General features: G+C 42.5%; 1 protein-coding gene across 6 annotated transcripts in view; it reads right to left on the bottom strand.

Annotated features, from left to right (window-relative positions):
* Positions 1–20,879, bottom strand: part of LOC311137412 (multiple C2 and transmembrane domain-containing protein 2-like) — a 46,375-nt gene extending 25,496 nt beyond the window's left edge. The window contains exons 1-15 of one of the 6 annotated variants that reach the window (XM_084171894.1): positions 20,726–20,808; positions 12,067–12,258; positions 11,529–11,847; positions 11,151–11,393; positions 10,417–10,476; positions 10,223–10,319; positions 5,283–5,425; positions 4,972–5,048; positions 4,732–4,843; positions 4,603–4,632; positions 1,732–1,926; positions 844–974; positions 540–726; positions 272–365; positions 57–159 (exon numbers count right to left, since the gene is read on the bottom strand). In XM_084171894.1, the coding sequence (XP_084028020.1) occupies positions 57–159; positions 272–365; positions 540–726; positions 844–974; positions 1,732–1,926; positions 4,603–4,632; positions 4,732–4,843; positions 4,972–5,048; positions 5,283–5,425; positions 10,223–10,319; positions 10,417–10,476; positions 11,151–11,393; positions 11,529–11,847; positions 12,067–12,215 (1,940 nt within the window). In that variant the 5' untranslated portion in view covers positions 12,216–12,258; positions 20,726–20,808. Of the gene's footprint in view, positions 1–56; positions 160–271; positions 366–539; positions 727–843; positions 975–1,731; positions 1,927–4,602; positions 4,633–4,731; positions 4,844–4,971; positions 5,049–5,282; positions 5,426–10,222; positions 10,320–10,416; positions 10,477–11,150; positions 12,259–13,701; positions 14,266–20,725 lie in introns of those variants that run through there. The other 5 variants (XM_084171893.1, XM_084171892.1, XM_084171890.1 and 2 more) reach the window with 5 other exon arrangements.
* Positions 20,880–25,368: the final 4,489 nt, after the last annotated feature.

Below are 25,368 nucleotides of genomic sequence, written 5' to 3' on the forward strand. Positions count from 1 at the left end.
TAATTTGCATTAATGTTTACAAAGTACACTATAAGACCAAGGAAAAACATATCTACAATGTAAAGACTTTGTTCCACTCAGGGTTGAGTGTTTTGTAGAGGGTCTGAGTCTGTAGCCTGCTGTTCCCCAGCTCCAGTACACAGAATGGATCACTTTTCCCTGCAAAGAAAGAACAAAGCTGTGTTACACTGTGTGTGCAATTGTAGATGGACTCAGCCATAGAAAGTAACCAGTTCAAATGGGAATGGTTAAAAGTGGAGTGATATATCACCATTGAGATCAGTTGATGTGAGACCTGTTGCATTGACAACCTTGACTTGAAGGAAGCCAACCTCCCTCAAACTTATGTGAGAGTTCTTCAAACTCTGCAAAGGTAAAATGATACAAACAGTCTTAGTTAAATGTATAAACACAGGTTAGTAATCCTAGATAGCTTTTGAAATGTATTTACTTGTCTGCTTGTAGCACTTACTAATTCAAGCATGTAAAATGTCAAAAGTGGCATGAATAAGTAGTAATATGTCCCTAAAGGTACTAACATATTTCTCCAGGATTTGGTCCCTCTCGTCTGGCTGTTCCAGGGGAGGTTTGTTAATGTCTGATATGGAGACCCCACTGCAGGGGCTGAAGGTGGCCAGTAATACCAGCCTGCCTTTGCCTGGGTCCAGGACTTGGGTGTAGAGCTGCTGTGTGTTTACTGGCAGCCTGGACAGGTCCACCTCAAACCTGCACACAAGACGGTATCAGCCTTCAACATCACGGCTGAACAATGTCCATTTTAAAGAACAGTCAATGACTGTCATAGAAGATAACAAACAATCAGACAATCAAGGCCATACTCACATTCCCCAGGATACCTCACTCTTCCTGCCTCTCTTAGCAAACACCTCCACCTGCAGTGGCTCCAGCCAGTCCTCATACTTGTTGAAGTCAAACTTCTCCCTCCACCGAGGGTTGGCCTGAACGCACAGGCTCTGAGGGAGAGCGAAAAAGAGCAGAGTGCTGATACAGTATTGTAGTGTGGGTGGGCACTGGAACACACACGGCATGATGCAGAGCGGTGTCAGGTTTAATGCAGTGTCACAGTGAGCGGAGACTACATGACAGGTGGATTAAGTTTTCATTCAGTGTGACCAGGACGAGGGAGAGGAGAGGGAAGGAGAGAAGGGGTTTTTTGTGTGAGCGCTCTTCAGCCTCCTCTCTGGGATTATAAATACTGACAGCATCCAATTAGAATTAGCTTTGTTCAACAAACAAACAAGCAGAAACAAAACCAGAGAGGTTTACAGAGAAATGACATGAGAACACAAGACTGGCGTGCTGCAGAATCATCAGGGGGGAGGCCAACAAGTAGAGGTAGATGAGCAGGGCATGCTGGGTATGCAAATCAAGTGAAGCATAGTGAAGCCCTCCACCTGAAGGAGAGCGTGGTGCAGAGAGATGCCTAGTCTAATGAGCTGCTCTGCCATGCCCCAGTGAGCCAAGGTGGAGGTAAAACACTGACAGGCACCTGCTGAGAGAAAGGGAGGGAGAGAGAGAGAAGGAGAGAGAGCGAGAAGGAGAGAGAGGAGAGAGAGAGAGAGATGGAGAGAGAGAGAAAAGAGAAAGAGAAAAGGGAGGGGGAAGAAATGAGCAGCAGAAAGGAGGGTGGAGAGCATGTGCAAAGGGGAAGGGAAGAGAAAATAGGAAGTGAGGAGGCAAAAGGACTAATAGATGGAGAAAGACGCTCACCTTGCTCTTGTACTTCTGCTCTCCCAGTCTGTAGCGCACATAGACGTCCCCCTGGCCGTATTCAGGCATGTCCTGTCCCTCTAACAGGGTGATACCATACACTCCACTCCACAGCTGGCTCTTCTTGGTGGCCTCAGCCGAGCGCTGGGTCTGGGCCTTATCCTGGGGCTGGTCCCCCTTCTGGTTCTGGCCTCCCTGGGAGACACAAACATGGACGCACAGCTGCATTAGGACACCCTCCATGACAAAACCCTCTGAGTGGCTACCCCACTCTATTCACCGGCGCCTCAAGTCTGGCACCTCATCACATCTGTGGACTGCATGGGCTACAGCCTCTTTTCTGTTTGAGCACATTAGCCCTTCTCCAGTGAATGTAGCAGAGCCACACCAGTGAGGAGAGGAGAGGTTCATGGAGAGAGGGGGGTGTCAGTGAGCAGAGCAGCCAGATGTCCCTGGCTGTGACAGTCCCACTCATCACAGACCCAGAGACAGAGTGTGGGGAGGCAGGACACTTGGCATACTACACAGGAGACAGCAGGCCGCAGTGAGTAATGATGCAAACCAACCACACAACCCTCTCATCAGCAAATTGTGCAGGGATGTACATACAGCCTGGCAATGACATATAGACATATGCAGCATACACATTGGTCTATTCTTCACTAAATCACAAACAAATCTCAATTGTCCAATCAAATCTCTAAAATCAGCTAGAAGGGTATGAGAGGAACAAGATGTCCAGGATGTCAGAACACAGAAACATCAAGGACAGCCCCTCCCAAATCCAACAGTCCTTCTGGGCCACAGGGGAAGACGGGGAGTATCTATTTAACATCAAAAGGAGATTGTCATACTGGCCTATCAGGAGATTAAACTGTGGCAGATGTTGCGACTGAATAGGTGTGAGAATAAACCCACAATCACCATGATGAGAGAAGCGTCAGTCTAAAACACTTTAACTGCCTCCAATTTCACCTTAAATCACAATGCTTAAAAAGAGATAGAACTGAGGCTCTACAGAGTGGGAGAAACAGGCCTTGATATGTGTTCAAAGTTCCGTTGAGCCTGTGCAGTGATAGGCCATCTCTTTCAAAACAAACAGCAGAGAGAGAGGGGATGTGTGGGGCTGACTGTAATTAATGAGCAGGGCTGTAATCTGCTCCGACCTTTTTGATACTCTGTCTCCCTCTGCTGCCCTGGCCTTCACGGCTTCAAACAGCAAAGCCCCAGCTATGGCCCCCTGCCAGCCCGTCCCTCCCCTCCTCTCCAGGGTCATTGTACACACCGCCACCCAGGGCCCAGGCCGCTGGGGATCAAAGCCTGTACGTCTCAGGGAACTGTATTAACATGGAATACCACGGAACAGCTCTGCTCGGCCCTATAAATACCCCTCGTCTCCTCTTTACAGAGGAGGAACATAGAGGAGTGGAGGAGCGACATAAAGCAGGGCCCGCCAAGTGTTTATCTTGGACACATTTCTATCTCAGCGGCCAACAAAACTTAACTGTAAGTGGCCCCTAAAGAGAGTCTATTCCTGGTCCTAAAAGGGGTCTGCGATTGCTTCCATATGGTGGGACAGCATGGGGACGAGCAGGATGGGCTCAAACCTAGGTCCATTTGGCTGGTAACTCGGCTCTGTCCATCCACAGCTGTGATATTACATCCTAACATCTGTGTTATTGCCCACTATGCCTGGGAATGATCAGCGTCACGAATCTTCGGAATCTCACACTGGCAACGTGCCTCAAACAGCAGAGCCCCCGCTCTCCCACAGCCCCCTCCTGTGCAGAAACACTATCACACAGCGCACAGAGACAGAGTTTTACTGTGGCAGTTTCCATTCACTGTCTCTGGGGTAGTTGTGCTGAGAGTGAACAGGAGTGGGGAGTAGCACTGGGAGATGAAGAATGACTAAGAGCTTAGCGCTCAGTCCCAGCCGCCAGGATAGGTGTCAAATGGAACAGGATTTTATATTATAATTTGTCAAAAATATTAATTCAATCGTGTCACAAAATTAACATAGTCATACTGCCACCAACAAATCTTGGCACTGCCGTCTGCCTCTGCAGAAGTGTAAATTTGCACCATTATTTGAGCAGAGGAACATCGGGAGAGTCGGATCACACATTTATGTCTCTTTGTCTGTCCATTTATCCATCTGCAGAGCATACAATGTGTATCTGAAATGTATTGTATTTCTTATCTATTTAACATAAAATGGAGATTGTCTACTGGCCTATCAGGAGATTAAACTGTGGCAGATGTAGCAAGTGAATAGGTGTGAGAATAAACCCACAATCACCATAATGAGAGAAGCGTCAGTCTAAAACACAAAACACTTTAACTGCCTCCAGTTTCAGCCTAAATCACAGATAGAACTGTATATTAAACCTCAAAGAGGCTCTACCCCTAAATGTGCTTAGTTAACATGTAAATATGAAGTAAACATGATTAGATCATTCTAATGTATGGTTTAGTCTGACATTATTTACACAATACAATTCCAAATACAAAACTTGTCGTTGGCAATGTGACAAGGACGTTAACTAAGAAATACATTATTTCACACAATTAAGGTTGAAAATGCGTGCACAAAAACCAAAATCCTAGGACAGGACTTCACTCTTTGTCATGATCATCGTTTATAATACAGTGATATACTGCCCCCTGCTGCTGGTTATTAGGCACAATATCAGCAATATTTGGATTTCTCATCTGACGAGTAATGATGAGTATACTGTTACTATAACTAGTATTGTGAATATCTATTCTAGCAATAGACACATTGGCCGATATTGGCATTGAAAACTTTTTAGAATTAGATTTACAACAAAAATATGCAAGCAGAAAGTAGAAAATTCAATGTCCTACCCTAAATCTTCTCTTTTTCTGGTGCCATTTCTGTAATGGAGATAAACATTTACGAACAAATTTGAAAATATCGAGATTGAAAATCTGAGATGTAACATTATTTAGAGACTCCGATCAAATGAGGCTTACTGGTCTTTTGATCGTAGCATCTCTGAAAGTTAGGCATGTGTCAATGACGATGACCCCCATGTCATCCTCCAGACTGTTGGGGTCCTCCAGACTTAGCACCATCTCACTGGTCCTGGACAGAGAGAGATAGAGACACAGACAGGGTATACAATAATTTCCCAAATTGAGTCTACACAAGAAGTTCTGCAGTTTACTAGATGATATACAGGCTGAGTGATTAGTAGTGTGTGTATCACTCACTTGTCTAATTCAAGGTTTTTGATGACAATCGTGCTGGAACCCATGAATTCATCAGTGATACGGTCCTTATCATAGACCTACAACAATTATAAACACCATACTCAGTATAAAAAACGATTTCTGTATGTCAATCAGGCTTTGGCACAATGAACTGTTACTATATGCCAGTTGTGTATCCTATGCAGGCCATAGCTATGACATGATCATAGTGTCAAGCTGTCACTTTTAAGACAATATAAGTACATTGCCGTTCATGTGTAGGTGTTACTTAGACAACATAAGTCAAAACAACAGATTAACGGGATACTCACCCTCACGTCGACAACCTGCTCCCAATCCTGCAGGGGGAAGGAGAAGGACTCACTCCATTTTGGATTCAGGTTCTTATGCACAACTTTGCTTTTGTAAAACGTCTTCCCTTCCAGTTTGAACTTGACATAAGGATCACTTGTATCTAAAGAAAATGAAAAAAAATTTAATGTTCACATAATAGCAGATAAAAACCATTATCAGATGATAGCATTATCAACAAAATCATACTTGCCAAGGGGTGAGTATCATAATGTACAAAAACGGTATAAAAAGATATCACATAATTGTTTTAAATATATAAGACACAAGACAGATCTGCACAATTTAGCACCACACACACAGCACCCCCCCCCCCCCCCCCCAGCTAGATAAATCAAAGAGCGGTTGTGTGAGAGACTGAGATATGCAGGGAGGAGGTGCGCCCCACATTTATTTCAGAAAACAGAGGGATGTAGCTGTTTAATTGTGAAAGAGTAGAAACTCTCGCCAGCATGAGACAACCAGCAAATAAAGTCCAGAAACCAGGAGCAACCGGTGTTAATCTCCCAAGCCTGTTAAGAAAGTCTGCCTGGTGGTGGGGTGGGGGGACGGGGTGTCTTTGTCTCAGCCATTGCATGCAGATTGGCTGAAAAATGAAAGCCAGACCCATGCCTTCATTTGTGTGGAGGAATAAAGGGGTGCTTGAGAGAGCCTGCAGGGAGGCTTGAATCACATGACAAAGGCCCTGCGGGGATGGGCTGTCAGGCCTGTCAGCTCCCCACTCCAAATGAACATCTCCCAAAGGCAGGCAGGACCCACAGCAGCTCCGCCCTGCCAGTCTGTGACAGGGAAACCTCCAGGCAACTTGACAGGAGGAGAATGTGGCAGCCAGTGAGAAGAAAAGATCTGGCGTGACTGAGAACGGTGACGATGGAAATTAACGGCAAAAAAAAGGGAGAACAAAAAAATAAAAGTGGGGGCTGGTGGCAAGGGTCCTTTTAGAATATGTAATGACAGTGGATGGTGTTGGTGGGTCTCTAGCACTGTGTTGATTGTTGGGCAAACAGTGGAGAGGCGTGTGGGGATTGCATCATCATCATGGTGACATCCTGTCAGGAAAAGTAAGGTCTCAACTAGCAGGGAGCTGTGGCTCGAGACAACAAGGCCAGGAAAGCCATGGCCGCAGTCACACAAGAAACCAGCACAAGCGGAGGGCTACATAATTCTATCCTCATGATTCCTGCTTACAAGCAAAAACTAAAAACTAAAGCTGGAAGTACCAGTGACCCGCTTAATACAGAAGTGGTCAGATGACGCAGATCCAAAGCTACAGGACTGTTTTGCTAGCACAGACTGGAATATGTTCCGGGATGGCATTGAGGAGTATACCACATCAGTCACCGGCTTCATCAATAAGTGCATCGATGACGTTGTCCCCACAGTCACCGTACATACATACCCCAACCAGAAGCCATGGATTACAGGCAACATCTGCACTGAGCTAAAGGGTAGAGCTGCCGCTTTCAAGGAGCAGGGTCTAACCCGGATGCTTATAAGAAATCCTGCTATGCCCTCAGAGGAACCATCAAACAGGCAAAGCGTAAATACAAGTAAAAGATTGAATCCTACTACACCGGCTCCGATGCTCGTCGGATGTGGCAGGGCTTGCAAACTATTACGGACTACAAAGGGAAGCCCAGCTGTGAGCTGCCCAGTGACACAAGCCTACCAGACGAACTAAATTACTATGAGCGCTTCGAGGCAAGCAACACTAAAGCATGCATGAGACCACCAGCTGTTCCGGACGACTGTGTGATCACACTCGCCGTAGCCGATGTGAGCAAGACCTTTAAACAGGTCAACATTCACAAGGCCGCAGGGCCAGAAGGATTACCAGGATGTGTACTCCGAGCATGTGCTGACCAACTGGCAAGTGTCTTCACTGACATTTTCAACCTGTCCCTGGCCGAGTCTGTAATACCTACATGTTTCAAGCAGACCACCATAGTCCCTGTGCCCAAGAACACCAAGGTAACCTGCCTAAATGACTACCGACCCGTAGCACTCACATCTGTAGCCATGAAGTGCTTTGAAAGGCTGGTCATGGCTCACATCAACACCATCATCCCAGAAACCCTAGACCCACTCCAATATGCATACCGCCAGAACAGATCCACAGATGACGCAATCTCTATTGCACTCAACACTGCCCTTTACCACCTGGACAAAAGGAATGCCTAAGTGAGAATGCTGTTCATTGACTACAGCTCAGCGTTCAACACCATAGTGCCCTCAAAGCTCATCACTAAGCTAAGGACTCTGGGACTAAACTCCTCCCTCTGCAACTGGATCCTGGACTTCCTGACGGGTCGTCCCCCAGGTGGTAAGGGTAGGCAACAACACATCTGCCACGCTGATCCTCAACACGGGGGACCCTCAGGGGTGAGTGCTTAGTGCCCTCTTGTACTCCCTGGAAGCGTGGTGCCAGCACAAAAACCTCTCCTCAACGTGATCAAGACAAAGGAGACAGGAAAAGGAGGGCTGAGCACGCCCCCATTCTCATCGAAGGGGCTGTAGTGGAGCAGGTTGAGAGCTTCAAGTTCCTTGGTGTCCACATCACCAACAAACTATCATGGTCCAAACACACCAAGACAGTCGTGAAGAGGGCACGACAACGGCTATTTCAGGAGACTGAAAAAATGTGGCATGAGTCCTCAGAGCCTTAAAAAGTTATACAACTGCAACATCGAGAGCATCACCACCTGGTATGGCAACTGCTCGGCCTCCGACCGCAAGGCGTTACAGAGGGTAATGCGTACGGCCCAGTACATCACTGGGTCAAGCTTCCATCACTGGGGCCAAGCTCCCCCACCTTGCGGGTGGCAAAACATTTTGCTGGCCCGTCTTGACAGCACAAGAAAAGTTTATGTTTTAAAGTTAATTACCTGCAATTCTACACATTTTGCCATGGTGCGTAGAGAACAGTTTGCAGTTTTAAAGCAAGTTTTCTGCTATTTTACAAATTTTTGCCATGGGGAAGAGAGCAATTCTATAACACATTTCATGCAATTCTGGGCTCCCGAGTGGCGCAGTGGTCTAAGGCACTGCATCTCAGTGCTTGAGGCGTCATTACAGACCCCCTGGTTCGATTGCAGGCTGTATCACAACCGGCCGTGATTGGGAGTCCCATAGGGCGGCGCACAATTGGCCCAGCGTCGTCTGGGTTTGTCCGGTGTAGGCCGTCATTGTAAATAATAATTTGTTCTTAACTGACTTGCCTAGTTAAATAAAGATCAAATAAAAATTCTACTAATTTTGCCATGGGGCAGAGATTTATTTCTCCAGTTTTACAGCTAATTTCCTGCAATTCTATCCATTTTGCCATGGGGTGGAGAGAAATGTTTGCAGTTTTAAAGCTAATTTCCTGACTTATGCCATATTAATGTGATATCTGAGTGAGAGTGACTAACAAAATCAATTGGGGCCCCCTCGAGATCAGGGCCCCTGGGCACGTGCCCTGCGTGAACGGTCGGTATTCGGCCATCATTACTACAAGTTTAGATAGCTCGCTAGACTAATTTATGTTAGCTGACATGGCTAATTGAGTGGCTGTCAGTGACTGATATAACAAGAGAAAAACTGCTGATGCACAACCACATTTCGAAATTGCACCTTGTGTATTCTATTATTCTATCTCTCAACAGTAAGTAGAGACCCCGACTGAGTTCCAAAAACAGTTCATCCCTGATCTAATCTGTGTAGAATATGACAGAATGCTATATAATGACATTCCAACAAGTCTTCAAACCATAGTGGTGTAAGATCAGGGATTTCCTTTCAGGGGTTCAAAACACTATGAATTACAGTAAAAAGGCAAGAACATCTTATGATGTATTTTAGGAAACCTCCAGCAGGTGGCAGCTTGTCATTTGTAGAAGGAAAATAGTTTGCCAGCAGCAGCGAAACATTGCATGCACTCTCCAACTGACTTTTAGCCTCTAAATTTGCATTGGTTATGAAAACCACACCACATAATTTGTTTGCTTACATAGAAACCACCACAGTGCTTCGCAATCTATTCAGCACACCACTAGGAATACTGTGGTGGAGCTTGGCTGGCAAAATACACTTCTGCATAATATGAAGATGATCCATATTTTCCAAAGTGACAGAAACATATCTAAGATACCATACCCATGTAACCTCTGTAGTGTAACTGCTAATATGGAGTGGAGCAGGGTGTGCTTTCATAAGGGAAGGCTCCTAGGTGTGTTTTGGCGACAGAGACCAAATCAGGTCTGACTGCATGCCTTTCCAGTGTCTCCCTGCTCTTCACCAACAACGTTTGACAGGGACCTTCACTTGTAAACAGTAAACACTTGTAACAAGTAGCATTGATCAAAAGCATTGTCATTAGGCCTACACATAGACCACATAACATTTCCCTCTGTGTGACTTCTGTGTGTATGAGACACCCTGAAAGTCAGGGCGGGATTAGTGTTGAGTGAAAGTGGAACACAGTTTCTATTGGAAATTACCATAGTAAAGCAAACAATTTGAGGGACAGTTTCACCAAATACATAATCTCAATTGCTCTGCTTCAGTTTGTCTAAAACAGTAAAAACATACTGTTTAGGGCAGCTAATCTACTCCTGTGATACGAAAATATGTCTTTACACAGGTGAAAATATGACAATGAACAAGAACAGCATGCTGTAATCACTGTCAAAAATACATTAGACACAGGTAGGTGACCTTTGTACTGTATGTGCTTCCACAATTGTTTTTTAAGATCAGCAAAGTAAATATGATGAATTACTTTGTCATCATCTGACTCATTATAATATACTCCTCAAATTGTAAGTATGTATGTATATATAAATATACCCAGCATGCCTCAGACATTGCATTCATCCATATGTAGACCTCCAGAAGTACCAGGTATTTTCCATACACTTACCGTTGCGGTCTCTGATGACCAGGTTCCTGCCCTCCTTCAGGTTGATGGTGAGGAGGTACTTCTGAATAGGAACAGGTGGGCTCCCCGCTGCCATAGCCTTTCAATGAAAGGAACCACATTAATATGATGCTCTATAGTCTTAAGCCTTAGGGTTGTCCATTATCATTGATAAGGTTTTGAAGTCCAGTACTCACATTGTTGCCTGCTTGATCCTGCAAGGGCTGGGCATAGAAGTCATTGTGCTCATTGGGTAACTACGGGAGAAAGAATGTAAGCATATCAAAGTATGGAACAAAGTTACATGTTATAATGTTCGGTCATCGTTCTTGACCACTGTTGAACTTACTATAACTGTACCTGCAACTAGTTAGATCAGCAAGTTTCTGGCCACAACAATTAGACAGATCCACAGATAATACAATGTAAGTGACTTCAGGTCTACACAAAAGCTTCTAGAAAATGTTTGCTTCTATTTGACGTCATATCTGAGTATTGGGATTGCTATCTGTTGCTATCTGCAATGAGATTTCTGACAAAGAACCAATGAAGCATTATCTTAAGCACAATCCATGACTTTAAGCATATCTATTGTAATGGATCTAGAGACTGGTCATAGAAAACCTTGAGGCAGAGAGCAGGCATAACAGCTCAAGGGTGTGAAAACCAGACCATATTATTTGAATGTGAAAAGAGAGCTTGCAAATGTTCATGCTAATGAGATGACAGTGAAAATACACTGCGTCAAACATACTGTCTTATGGTCACTAAAGTATCCTGTGTTACTGTGACATAGGCACTTTTATTTTCTATCAAAACGTGTGTGAAATCTGTCTTTTAGTCTGTATTTTGACTTTACACTGTATGCAGTAGGCCTATAACTATATTTGTGGAGGGTATGATTAAGTACAATATTAGTGTGTCATCTGACCTCAATGTCTTCCTGAAGCTCCCTGCAGAAGATGTCTCTGATGTCTGTGGAGAGGGGGGGCTCTGTCATATCCAGGTCCTCAGAGTCAGTGGGCCAGAACGTGTAGGATTGTTTCTCTAATGGGGTTCCACACGCAGAACCATCCACACTGTCCGCAGGGGTGCCCATCCTGTCCGGGGTGCCCATCCTGTCCACCCTGTCCACTGGCAGAGACCATCTATCTGGAGGGATGTTCAATCTGTCCTGTGGATTTGGAGGAACAGACCATTTCACTTCTGCTGGTTGTTTCCCTCGCTCCCTTGAAGCAGACAGTCTCTCTGTAACTAGGTTTGTTTGGTCAGAGACAGAAGAAGCAGATCTTTCAGCAGATGCACTCACTCGGTCCCTAGCAGCCACTCTGTCTTCAGAGAAGAACAATCTTTCTGTAGAAATATGAATTCTCTCCACTGATGAAGTCAATCTTGTTGTGGGCACATGTATATTTGGAGCATTTGATCTCGGGGTAGGTATGGGTGGGTTCCCTCTGTCCACTGGTGTTTTTACTCTTTCTGCTGAAGTAGACGAAGCAGAAGAAGTTGATCTCTCTGCAGGTGTATTCCATTTGTCTGATGGCATGTGGATTCTGCCCATAAAGGTCGCCATGTCCTCCCCTTCTGATTCATCATAGAGAGTTTGTGTCTCCACAGGTGCACTCATTCTAGAAACAGACACATTCATGTTATCTATGAAAGCCAAATCATACACAGTCTTTCTACCTGAGGGGCCTGCATCAGTTGCAGTCAGCCTGTCCATTAACAGAGGGACTGAGATATTAGAGGCGTTATCACTGGAGCCTGAGGAGCTGCCAAATAAGATGGCATCCGAGGCTGTGGAGAATGCACTTTCTGCTGAAGAGGGTTCAGCCTCCTGAACAAACCTCAGGTCCGGCACTGACATACTGCGTCTGTAATGCAGGGGCTTTTTCTTCTCCAGCTTCCCCGGGGTTGTCTTCTTCTTTATGTTGTTGAACTGGGTCTTGGTCTTCTCACACAGCTTCCCCCAGACAGTTTTCTTCTTGGGGCCCATGCTGAGTGATGCAGAAGGCAGGCTACACCCTTTCACACAGAGACTGCAAAGATAAGATAAAATGACAGCGTTCTTGGTTAATCCTTAACAGTATATCGACCACCTGTGGGTCAATCTAAGTAATATAATAAAAAAATCCCCATCAAAATCCATCAGTTTAAGCTAGAGATATTTTTTGCATGGACTGCGTCTCAATCCACCGCATCCGCTTATGTCCGCCTTCCGCATCTGTGGTGGAAGATGGCCAAGTTACAGAGGTGTTTGTCAGACCATGAAACATCCCGAACTCAGTCTTCTCACCAAAACATATGTAGTGTCCAAACGGTTTGGAAGGGGAGACTCTCACGAACACGATGGTGTTCTCTGTTTTGCTCTACGACCCCCACAAGTGTCACGGGAGTCGTCTGAAGGTAACCCATACAAATGAATGGAAGTATGGAGGTAGTTTGTGCGAACAAAAATAAGGGGTTAAATATGTGTAAATATATATATATTTCCTGGGCTTTATTATATGTCCTAGATATAGGACAGACACTTCAAAACCTTATTCCTTGCGATTTATTATTTTACTGTCTTTTTTGCCATTTATGAATGTGTTATTGTGGAGTCCCGTGTAGCTCAGTTGGTAGAGCATGGCGCTTGCAACGTCAGGGTTGTTGGTTCGATTCCCACGGGGGACCAGTATGAAAAATGTATGCACTCACTAACTGTAAGTCGCTCTGGATAAGAGCGTCTGCTAAATGACTAAAATGTTATTCAATGCGTTTCTATGGGCTATAGTAGTAAAGACTAAATGCTATATTTTATCAAATAATTTTGAAATATATATATTTTATACCTAAAGGGGTCCTAAAATGCTAAATCAAATAGCTAAATGATCCATGGTATGACCATCTTAAGACAATTCCATATGTTAGCTTAGTGTGTACGCACATTTCTGGGTTCTCATCAAAGAAGTAGTGTTCATAGCATATCCGATAGAGAATGGTTAAAGGCCCAGTGCAGTCAAAATTAAGTTTTTCCTGTGTTTTGTATCCTATTGTACAACAGCTAATGAAAGAAACACTGTAAAAGGGTAAAACAATTTGATCAGTGTTTTTTCCTGATAGTTGCTGGTTGAAAATACAATCTACACAGGACCTTCTAATCAGCAGGTTTTGCATGGGTGGACTTTCGGCTTGCCTGGTGACATCACCAGGTGTTAAATAAGTTCATAGACCAATAACAAAGAGAGTTCCAAACCTTTCTGCCAATAACAGCTAGTTTTCAGTTTTCCCCTCCCCACTCAGATCACTCCTAGCAAAATTCTGGCTTGATAAATACTTTTTTGCTTTTGTTTCTTTTTTTTTACAATTTTAATGGAAAAATGTACAGTAAGGTACTTGTTACTCAGAAATAATTTGATATTTATATAAAACGGCTGCATTGGGCCTTTAACAAATTATCATCATATTACATAATTAAATATGAAGAAACATCCACATACCTGTTTAGACAGTACACCGCTGCTTCACGACCTCACAGAAAGGAAATATAAATATGTTCCAAGTATGTTGTCTGAAACTTCCAGAGAGCTAGTGAGTTGATTGCCATTAAACAATAGTATGGTGAAAATGAGGAAGTCCCTTGTGAAGGAACTTATAAATACATGATCTTGCTTCAAGACAGGTTTGACGATTGGTGGAGAGCAACAGCAACGCCAAACAGGCCACACCAGTTCCACCCTTTTCATATCTATGGTCCAACCAGGTGAGTTTCATCACAAGGTCATGCTTTCTGTCCACCAACAGCAGGTTTAAGTGGTGGACTAGCCGGTATGTCTTTACTTACCGCATTCATAGACGCAAACTACCTTTAGCGCATATTGATGAAGGTATCGTCTTCCCGGGGAATTTTTGTTAAGAGCCCTGACACTCGGTCTGAATGTGAACACACATTGCTTGCGGTACGGTTTTGGAAACATAAGGAGTGCATCTTTCATATCAGCGAGACATCATTTTCAAAAAACAAAAAGGTTAAGTCATTACACAACTTTATAGGGTTAGTGTACAATATTCTCTGCCATTCTGGGTGCTACGTCACTCACCTGTTTCTGCATATACAGACATTTGCATATTCTCTGGGTCAGAACCTGCCCTAACTTGTTGAATGCAGCAGGGAATTTCCCCTGACGCACACATTGCCTTTGTTGTTTCCTTACTTACAATAACTTTGTAGAGGTTTGTGTTCATGCAACAGTACCTTATCATAATGCATATTTCCTTGTTGTATATTGTGTTATGTCGTTTTTACTTTAGCACACCGAGTTATGGTATTTTTGCTAGCCAATTGATTTGCACATGGCGGCCTCATGCCCAAGAATTTGTATATGTATAGAGAATATGTGTAAACTGTAATTTGTTGTAACTGCTTACACATGAGGTCTTATTTACCGCAAGGTATTATTTCTTTATGGCATGTACATTCCTCCACTAGTTATTTAGCTATAATCTGTACACTAGTGAAAATGGGGAATTGCTAGCTTGTACTGCTAAAAGCATCCGCATTCTTTCCAGCCGAAACAGTTCAGAAGAGTTTGTGCATATATTATGACAACATTTTGTGACGTTTTTGTTCGTTTTGGACTTTGGTGAGGGTTCTTTCGGCTGTTCTGGCACACAAAATAGCATTAATCTCTGTTTGTGTTAGGTTGTTGAGTAGGCTAAATTATCTGCATTAGTAAGTGAAAGGTAAACTAAGAAGAAGAAGAAAAAAAATACAACGAAATATAGCTAGCTCTCTCTGCTGCTTCTCCCAAAGAATTTAAGAAATGTATTTGTTCAACTATTGTCTTTCTCTCTTTGAGTCAACTACTCAACACACTTTATGCACTGCAGTGCTAGCTAGCTGTAGCATACACTTTCAGTACTAGATTCATTCTCTGATCCTTTGATTGGATGAACAACATGTCAGTTCATGCTGCAAGAGCTCTGATAGGTTGAAGGACGTCCTCAGGAAGTCATCTCAATTACTGTGTAAGTCTATGGAAGGGAGTGACAACCATGAGCCTCCTAGGTTTTGTATTGAAGTCTGTACCCAGAGAAGGACAGAAAATAGCTGTCCTGTGGCTACACCATGGTGCTAACCTAGAGAGTGCTATTGAGGCTACTGTAGACCTTCATTGCAAAACAGTGTGTTTTAATCAGTTATTTGGTGATGTGAATATATTTAATATAGTTTCATCTAAAAAGTATAACTTTTTTAATGTTTCACTATTTATTTTTCTTCTGAAATTCACTGAGTAGGATGGTCATCCTCTTCCTCCTCTGAGGATACACTCTATAAGAGTACATTGTTGGGCTAGTCGTTACTATTCTTCACAGACAATTTACAAAGGTAAAGTAAAAGCACAATGACTATCATTCTCCACTTTACAGAAATACAGATCATTTGTTGATCAAACAAACAGGCCTACAGTGTGGACATGGAAATCCTCAAGTTATGGAAGTGTCAAAACAAAGGAACAGTAGGTCACTAATGGTCCCAAAAGATGATAGTGACTGTACAGTATGTCTAACATTTTTACATTCTGTAGCTACAGAAATTAAGAGGAAAGTACATACACAGGAATGCCTTGATGTGCATATTTCTCTTGGTCAAACAATATGATACAGATGGATTCTGTGTCATGGAGTCTGAGTAAAGAATGCAGGCTATGGCTGTGATCTACTACTACTACTGATCACCAGCACTAACATCCAATCACTGCATCACTTGTCTGTAGAAAACATATCCAGGCTCTGTTTCATTCATCTCATTTGTTTACCATGCAGCATGGTAAAGCCTAAGCTCATCAAAAGTGAGCATTTATGTTTGCTGAGAATCAACAACAGCTTTGTCCACACACGGATGCTAATACAACAGGCCTGGCGATGCTCACACACTGATCTTCTCTGCATAACAGCGGTGACTCTGTGACAACCGATGCATTTGAGTCTGGACCAAGCCTTGTTCAATATTTGCTAACGTCTTAGAGCTCAGGCACACATGAAAGAAGCCCCAGCTTGGCAACCAGTTAAAAGCAAGGACTTGGGGCCCAGAGAGGGCAAGCCCCTGTGGCAGGTGGCTTGTTGCCCTCTATCTCAAACAGTCCAAAATCCTGCCTGGTTACTTTACACATGCACACTGGACCTCTTCCAGTACCATGCACAGGTGGCCCAGAATACTGAACCCCAAAAACATGCACTAGAGGTATATACAAGCTGTTAGAGGACAAAGATTAGTAGGCCCATGAAAGATGGCCTGTAACACAGCGCTTTCAAGTGGTATTGGTCCATTCAAGGGGACAAAATGCACTCATTAGAGTTGCCTTCTGCACTGCAGTGCCATAGATCTATTGGAGAGTAAAGCTGTCCCTAATATTTGCTGATCATTTGTTTGTGTTTTAACAAGCTCTTGTTCCACATTGGCAAATCAATAGAGTCAAGGATAGGCCTACTGCTTGTTTGTGAAGGCTATAACACCGCTTAACCATTATTTAACCATATAAGTCCCTCCAGGAGTTTGCGATTCTAAGATTCTGTGATCGCATATCTTTTAGCTAAATCATCAATTCCCTGCATATTATGCGAGGGATTGCAAATTTGACCGATCACTGCACTATTTACACATAAAACAGTAAAATCATCGCAATATTAACACATACAATTACTTATTGGATTTTATATTTGAAAACACTAGTGAGACAGAGGAGTGGTTTAACTGGTGTTGCTTGCTTGGCCCCGGGGTCTGCCACTGGATTCAATCAATCACTGCATCGAAAGATCATCCAATCCAAGATTACTTCTTTAGCATAAAAATGTATAATTGATTTACGAAACACACAACTTCAATGTGATTGTAGTGGTGTGAGTTTCTAAACCCAGAGGCGCAACATCGTAATACTTCCGGGAACGCTTGCAAAGTAGACTCTGCAGACCAGGCCGGGGTTTGGGGTTTGAGAAGTCAATGGCCGTGTTTGATATCATGGGTAAATTGTGACTGACTGTTAGATCGGATGACGTGTTTCTGCGCATGAGCTTAGCTAGCCAACGTCGCCATGACATTGCCTACAAGTGTGATCAGGGATTTCTATTGGAGAAGCCTATCTTCATAGTTACTGTACTGTCTTTGGTGTGACCATGCGCACTGGAGGTGCCTGTAAAGTCATCCCCTCATTTAGCGCCAAACTCAGGTTGAAAATAATAATATATATATATATATATATATATATATACACATTACATTACCAAAAGTATGTGGACACTTGCTTGTCGAACATCTCATTCCAAAATCATGGGCATTAATATGGAGTTGGTCCCCCCTTTGCTGCTATAACAGCCTCCACTCTTCTGGGAAGGCTTTCCACTGTTGTAACATTGCTGCGGGGACTTGCTTCCATTCAGCCACAAGAGCATTAGTGAGGTCAGGCACTGATGTTGGGCGATTAGGCCTGGCTCGTAGTCAGCGTTCCAATTAATCCCAAAGGTGTTCGATGGGGTTGAGGTCAGGGCTCTGTGCAGGCCACTCAAGTTCTTCGACACCGATCTCGACAAACCATTTCTGTATGGACCTTGCTTTGTGCACGGGGCATTGTCATGCTGAAACAGGAAAGGGCCTTCCTCAAACTGTTGCCACAAAGTTGGAAGCACAGAATCTAGAATGTAATTGTATGCTGTAGCGTTAAGATTTCCCTTCACTGGAACTAAGGGGCCATAGCACGAACCATGAAAAACAGACCATTATTCCTCCTCCGCTAAGCTTTACAGTTGGCACTATGCATTGGAGCAGGTAGCGTTCTCCTGGCATCCGCCAAACCCAGATTCGTCCGTTGGACTGCCAGATGGTGAAGCATGATTCATCACTCCAGAGAACGTGTTTCCACTGCTCCAGAGGCCAATGGCGGCGAGCTTTACACCACTCCAGTCGACGCTTGGCACTGCGCATGGTGACCTTAGGCTTGTGTGTGGCTGCTCAGTCATGGAAACCCATTTCATGAAGCTCCCGGCGAACAGTTCTTGTGCTGACGTTGCTTCCAGAGGCAGTTTGGAACTCGGTAGTGAGTGTTGCAACCGAGGACAGACGATTTTTACGCGCTTCAGCACTCGGCGGTCCCATTCTATGAACTTGTGTGGCCTACCACTTCGCGGCTGAGCCGTTGTTGTTCCTACACGTTTCCACTTTACAATAACATCACTTACAGTTGACCAGGGCAGCTCTAGCAGGGCAGAAATTTGATGAACTGACTTGTTGGAAAGGTGGCATCCTATGACAGTGCCATGTTGAAAGTTACTGAGCTCTTCAGTAATGCCATTCTACTGCCAATGTTTGTCTACGGAGATTGCATGGCTGTGTGCTTGGTTTTATACACCTGTCAGCAACAGGAGTGGCTGAAATAGCTGAATCCACTAATTTGAAGGTGTGTCCACATACTTTTGTGTATATATAGTGCAGGGGTAGGCAACCCTGGTCCTGGAGTGCCGCAGGCGCTTCATGTTTTTGATTTAACCGACCTAAAAGACCAGGTGTGTTGAATTTAGGCAATCACTGAATTTATCAATTAGCTCAGTCGGTCCGGTGTTGTGTCTAGTTGGAACAAAATCCTGCAGTACCTGCGGCACTCCAGGAACAGGGTTGCCTACCCCTGATATAGTGTATATATATTTTTTAAGATTGAAAATGTTTCATGTTTCTAGCGATTACAAGCACATATTCCTGTTGATAGATATGTCCCACAGTTATTACACAATGGCATGTGAAGAAATTTATTTTACAGTTGAAGTCGGAAGTTTACATACATTTAGGTTGGAGTCATTAAAACTTGTTTTTCAACCACTCCACAAATTTCTTGTTAACAAACTTTAGTTTTGGCAAGTCGGTTAGGACATCTACTTTGTGCATGACACAATTCATTTTTCCAACAATTGTTTACAGACAGATTATTTCACTTATAATTCACAGTATCACAATTCCAGTTTACATACACTAAGTTGACTGTGCCTTTAAACAGCTAGGAAAATTCCAGAAAATGATGTCATGGCTTTAGAAGCTTCTGATAGACTAATTGACATGATTTGAGTCAATTGGAGGTGTATCTGTGGATGTATTTCAAGGCCTACCTTCAAACTCAGTGCCTCTTTGCTTGACATCATGGGAAAATCAAAAGAAATCAGCCAAGACCTCAGAAATTTTTTTTAGACCTCCACAAGTCTGGTTCATCCTTGGGAGCAATTTCCAAACGCCTGAAGGTACCACGTTCATCTGTACAAACAATAGTACGCAAGTATAAACACCATGGGACCACGCAGCCGTCATACTGCTCAGGAAGGAGACACGTTCTGTCCCCTAGAGATGAACGTACTTTGGTGCGAAAAGTGCAAATCAATCCCAGAACAACAGCAAAGGACCTTGTGAAGATGCTGGAGGAAACGGGTACAAAAGTATCTATATCCACAGTAAAACGAGTCCTATATTTACATTTACATTTTAGTCATTTAGCAGACGCTCTTATCCAGAGCGACTTACAGTTAGTGAGTGTATACATTTTTTCATACTATCAACAATATCAACATAACCTGAAAGGCCGCTCAGCAAGGAAGAAGCCACTGCTCCAAAACCACCATAAAAAGCCAGACTACGGTTTGCAACTGCACATGGGGACAAAGATCGTACTTTTTGGAGAAATGTCCTCTGGTCTGATGAAACAAATATAGAACTGTTTGGCCATAATGACCATTGTTATGTTTGGAGGAAAAAGGGGTTTGTTTGCAAGCCGAAGAACACCATCCCAACCGTGAAGCACGGGGGTGGCAGCATCATGCTGTGAGGGTGCTTTGATGCAGGAAGGACTGGTGCACTTCACAAAATAGATGGCATCATGAGCAAGACATCAGTCAGGAAGTTAAAACTTGGTTTCAAATGGGTCTTCCAAATGGACAATGCATACTTCCAAAGTTGTGGCAAAATGGCTTAAGGACAACAAAGTCAAGATATTGGAGTGGCCATCACAAAGCCCTGACCTCAATCCTATAGAACATTTGTGGGCAGAACTGAAAAAGCGTGTGCGAGCAAGGAGGCCTACAAACCTGACTCAGTTACACCAGTTCTGTCAGGAGGAATGGGCCAACATTTTCCCAACTTATTGTGGGAAGCTTGTAGAAGGCTACCCGAAACGTTTGACCCAAGTTAAACAATTTAAAGGCAATGCTACCAAATACTAATTGAGTGTATGTAAACTTCTGACCCACTGGGAATGTGATGAAAGAAATTAAAGCTGAAATAAATAATTCTCTCTTCTATTATTCTGACATTTCACATTCTTAAAATAAAGTGGTGATCGTAACTGACGTAAGACAGGGAATTTGTACTAGTATTAAATGTCAGGAATTGTGAAAAACGGAGTTTAAATGTATTTGGCTAAGGTGTATGTAAACTTCCGACTTCAATTGTATTAACATTGTTTATGAGAGTTTAAAGTACGTTGTATTACTGACCTGCTGCCTACTCACCTTCTAGCCCAAAGGCTGGCATATGGTGATATTGAGTCATTTTATCTTACCGTCCAAAGGGAATGTATGCCGATACCTATACACTCGTACTCTGTGGTGGAAACTGGTGTTTGAAAAAGAAAGCATGCATATTTTCCAGGTTTTCTGCCTTCTCGTCATGAAATCGAGTTAAGGAGGAAATTGACGCCTTTGCAGCCTGAATGGAGAATGTTGTATTTACGAACCGGTCCACGGGGGACACCAGTGTATAGCCAGCTGCTAACATTACCTTTGGATGGTAAAATGAAACGACTCAATATCGCCATCTGCCGGCCTTTGGGCTACTCTCCTTGCAGATTGTTTGTGGACTGATTAGATGCTATGTTGAGGGGTGTTTTCCTAGTATCTTTATCCGTTGAATGATTGTGATTTTACAGGGTATATCCTGATATTGTGAAATATTGGCTATTTGGTATATTGGCTTCTGATAAATATTGATTATAGAATTACATATTATTGATGAAATAGCCTACCTGTTCAGTTATAGGCGCTCTGCCTAGTTTGGAGGCACTCTGCAGAAGCCAGTCATAGCTTCAGGTATTGGCTATTTCGATTATTGTTTGTTATTTTGAAAGTCCACGTAGGACAGAGTTCATCAACGTCTTGTATATACTTGTGGATCCAGCTTACCTTCTAGCCCAAAACCTGTAAATAAACAACAGCATGTTGCACCTGACTGCATTAGACTCCTTATGCTTCACACACCCTGATAGTAGGTTCCTCTATTTTACTGGTAGTAATAATGTTTTGCCCTCAGAACAGACTCTATTCATCGGGGCATGGACTCGAGCGTTCCATAGGGATGCTGGCCCATGTTGACTCCAATGCTTCCCACAGATTTGTCAAGTTGGCTGGATGTCCTTTGGGTGGTGGACCATTCTTGATACTCACAGGAAACTGTTGAGCGTGAAAAACCCAGCAGCATTGCAGTTCTCATCACAAACCAGTGCGCCTGGCACCTACTACCATACCCCGTTCTTACCCATTCACCCTCTGAATGGCACACATCCACAATCCGTTCCTCAATTGTCTCAAATCCTTCTTTAACCTGTCTCCTCCCCTTGAAGTGGATTTAACAAGTGACATCAATAAGGGATCATAGCTTTCACTTGGTCAGTCTATGTCATGGAAAAAGCAGGTGTTTTTTAAAGGTTTTGTATACTCAGTGTATAATAGCCTGTAGTGTCTGCATGATGTTTTTCCAAAAAGATCAATGCCAATGTGAACTATTCGGTTTGAAAACGCACTTCCTGCACTTCTGTATTATGAGAGCCAACTTGTGCTGACCTTTTGTGAACATAAATTGATGCATGTAAATAATTAGGACACTTTCCTCTCCATCACTCCCATATAAAGGCACATAGAGTTAGTGTTTAAGCATACATTGAGGTGTTTAATAAAGCTGACAGTCTCTATTGTTTGGGACTTCACAGGTGGACAAAATCTAGGTATGAGAGTTGTTCACTTCATTTTATACAGGATGAGTGAGAGAACCTACAATAGTTTTACTTTAGTGAATGTAGAATACAAATTTGTACAACAATCTCTAGCATGGTATCTTAGTCATTAAATAAAAAGTTCACTAGAATATTTATTGTATAATGAAGATAAAACAACACATTCAAGGGAAATAAAATGCAGATTAACTTAAAATTCTCTCTTGATTTTGAAACAGTTTGTTTCATTCATGGCAACAAAGTCCAGCTTGTGCCGCCAAACGGTTTGAGCATCCAAACCGCAAACAGCTTCTTGAAGTGACCTATTAACTACAAACAATTACCAAATACATAGCTCTGTTTATAAAAGCCATAAAGCAAAGCAGTGTAGGCCTACTCTTGCTAAGCAAAGTGAAGAAAGTACTTTAAACAAAGTTCTGTTGTCTCCTTAAATCATGTTCTTTCACATTCAACAGTTGTGCATGTTTTTACACAGCACATAGACCAAAAGAGCAAGTCTATCCCTTTACATTCTCAATACATTCCTTGTGTGAATCTGATTTTAGGGGAGTGCAGGGTGGGCAAGACTATTTAGTCTATGTACTGTAATGTATGTCAGCTTCTTTAGCTGTAGGGGTGTAAGTTTGGAGCTTTGTGAGGCTTTTCTTGATTTATAACGAGTGATTCTTTGGGATAAGGCTATTTTCTAACCGTGCATATAAAGAGTGAAGCTAGAAAAATTCCCTGATATCCTATCAAGTGCTAAAGTGTGCATGTAATTGTGTGATGAAGCTATGAAAAAAGACTGCTTCTGTCTTGTAAGAATAGTGTAATGGTATTATTGCTATTCTGTAACCTGAAATGTTCAATTTGATATTAATAAGTTGTGTTGTGTTTCTTATGCATTTCAAAAATATTTCTGAATTGATCAAGACTGAGGAAAATAATGTGTGTTCAAAAAGGTTTAGATGAATTCAATTTGATGTGCAACTGCCTATCCAGCTCCCTCACACAGTGGCACTTAAGGACTAGAGGTTAACAGTCATATTTTCATCTGCTCAGGCCCTGCAGGCCCTAAGCACATCATCTTTGCAAATCTTCATTCTAGTACTGAGGGTGACTATATTGGACTTGCAATAACATCTAATAGTAGACTGGACCCTTTAAGTGACATTTTGTTGGGGCCGCATCTGGACAGAGTACGAGTTGGAAACTACATAGATCACTATTGGCTTATCACCAACTGCTATGGATCAAATGAAAGGGGTGGAGGTGGGTGTGGAGGAGAAACACACAAGGGAAAATATAGCAAATGTAAAGAGATACTCCTTTTGTACAGCACACTTCTCATACAAATGTGTGCAATCCAGCAGTGTGAGATCAAGTCAATTCAGTTGCATTGTCTCTCCTATGTTTTAGCTGCTGAATCCTCTGACACTTTGCCACTGTGAGGATGGGGTATAATGCAAGCCAGGGCCACCTGTAACAGACAATGACTGTCTCTGCATGGTCTGATATGCTCACACAGGCAAACATACAACAGTGAAACAGAAAATGGCTGCTGCCCCTCACCAGTACTACACCCTGCTTATGACATCATGATTTCTGGATTATTCATTTCCTACTAGTGATGGGGCGTTTACAAAGGGTATTTTACTGTGCCATTTTATAAAACGTATTAATTTTATACATAATCATGACTGAGATCTACATTTAGGCTATGATATTTACAACGTTTGTAATTTAATTTAATTAAATTCACCAGAGTGATATATAAATGGATAATTTAATTAACCATAAATAGGTTTATTGGCATGGTTCATGAAATGGCATGTCTTTCAATTGAGCTAAGCACAATCACAATGGACGGTTTTTCAATGCTGAGATGGGACCTTGGGTTTGAAAGTTGGCAGAGTATCCAGCAGCTGCAGGTAAATAGTTAACACAATAGAAGTAACCTTAGCATTGTGATTATCCTTCACAACATACGGTATACAGGAACTTTAACCTCACAGCACTGTTATTACAATTTCCTAGGGACAGACATTCACCACTATTAAAGGGAAAACTACCCCAAAAACTACTCTCTGGAAATAAATCCACTGATTAAAACGGTAATAACAAAATGTTGAAGAAAGTACAGTATAATTAACAAAATAGTAAATATTAACCAGTGACTAATCTACTTAATAAGGATCTTGCTGGGTAAACATGGCAGTAATCCACAAAAATATACCTTTTTCTTGAATCTGGTGATGGTACAATACATACGTACTTAGCTACACCAAGGTGATAAATATTAAAGTTGCTATTTACATAACAAAATAAAACATTTGGCTCAAATTTAGAATTTTACAAACAGAACAGCAAGTGTTCATGGCTTTAGATATTGATTCAAGATCTGGCTTGCATGTCTTTATATTGGTTGTAACAGAGCACAGTAAAAACATAACTAAGATAAACAATTGTTTTTGAGAGAATTGCTGGAAACCATAGCTACAAAATAACAGAAATAAACATACAGTACAGCTTTGGCTTACATTACCAATGAATTGTTGGAGCAATGAGAATATTTCTTACTATTACTATGCTACCAGTTCAACTGGATGATTTCCCATTATCTTAATTTCCCATATCAGATTATAAAATGAATATGTTATTATTGCAATATACTTTTTCCTATCTCTTTTAGAACTAATCACATGACTTTGAGCCATGTCCTTCCCATACATGATAGCTTTTCCTGTCTCAAACCCCACGAGAGAAATTCTACCTCTTTCAAATTAAAAACAACAACTCTGTTGTAGTGTCTCTAAGGTCGATTTTGTTTTAAAATTAGATGTCACCGATTTGATTTAATAATTTAATAGAAGAGACAAATTGAGTCAACATTGTATGAGATTAAAGGTGTATGTGGTTACATCATCATGTTGTGAAACATGAGCTCTAACAGTGGACGCCACAAGCAGGGGCCCTCAGCCAATAGGCAACACTCTGACTTTCTTTGATTGTTTGCAACTTGCAACCACAACAGCAAAAACAGCAACTACAAGTAAGTGCCAGACTAGACCTGTGACTACAATAAACTAGATTGTTTAATATTTCTTTTTTTTCTCCTTTGAACATCGGACTCCTGCAAACATAATCTGATTC

This window comes from Coregonus lavaretus (assembly GCF_964263955.1).
Source record: "Coregonus lavaretus genome assembly, chromosome: 11".
In the NCBI taxonomy this organism is placed as follows: domain Eukaryota; kingdom Metazoa; phylum Chordata; class Actinopteri; order Salmoniformes; family Salmonidae; genus Coregonus; species Coregonus lavaretus.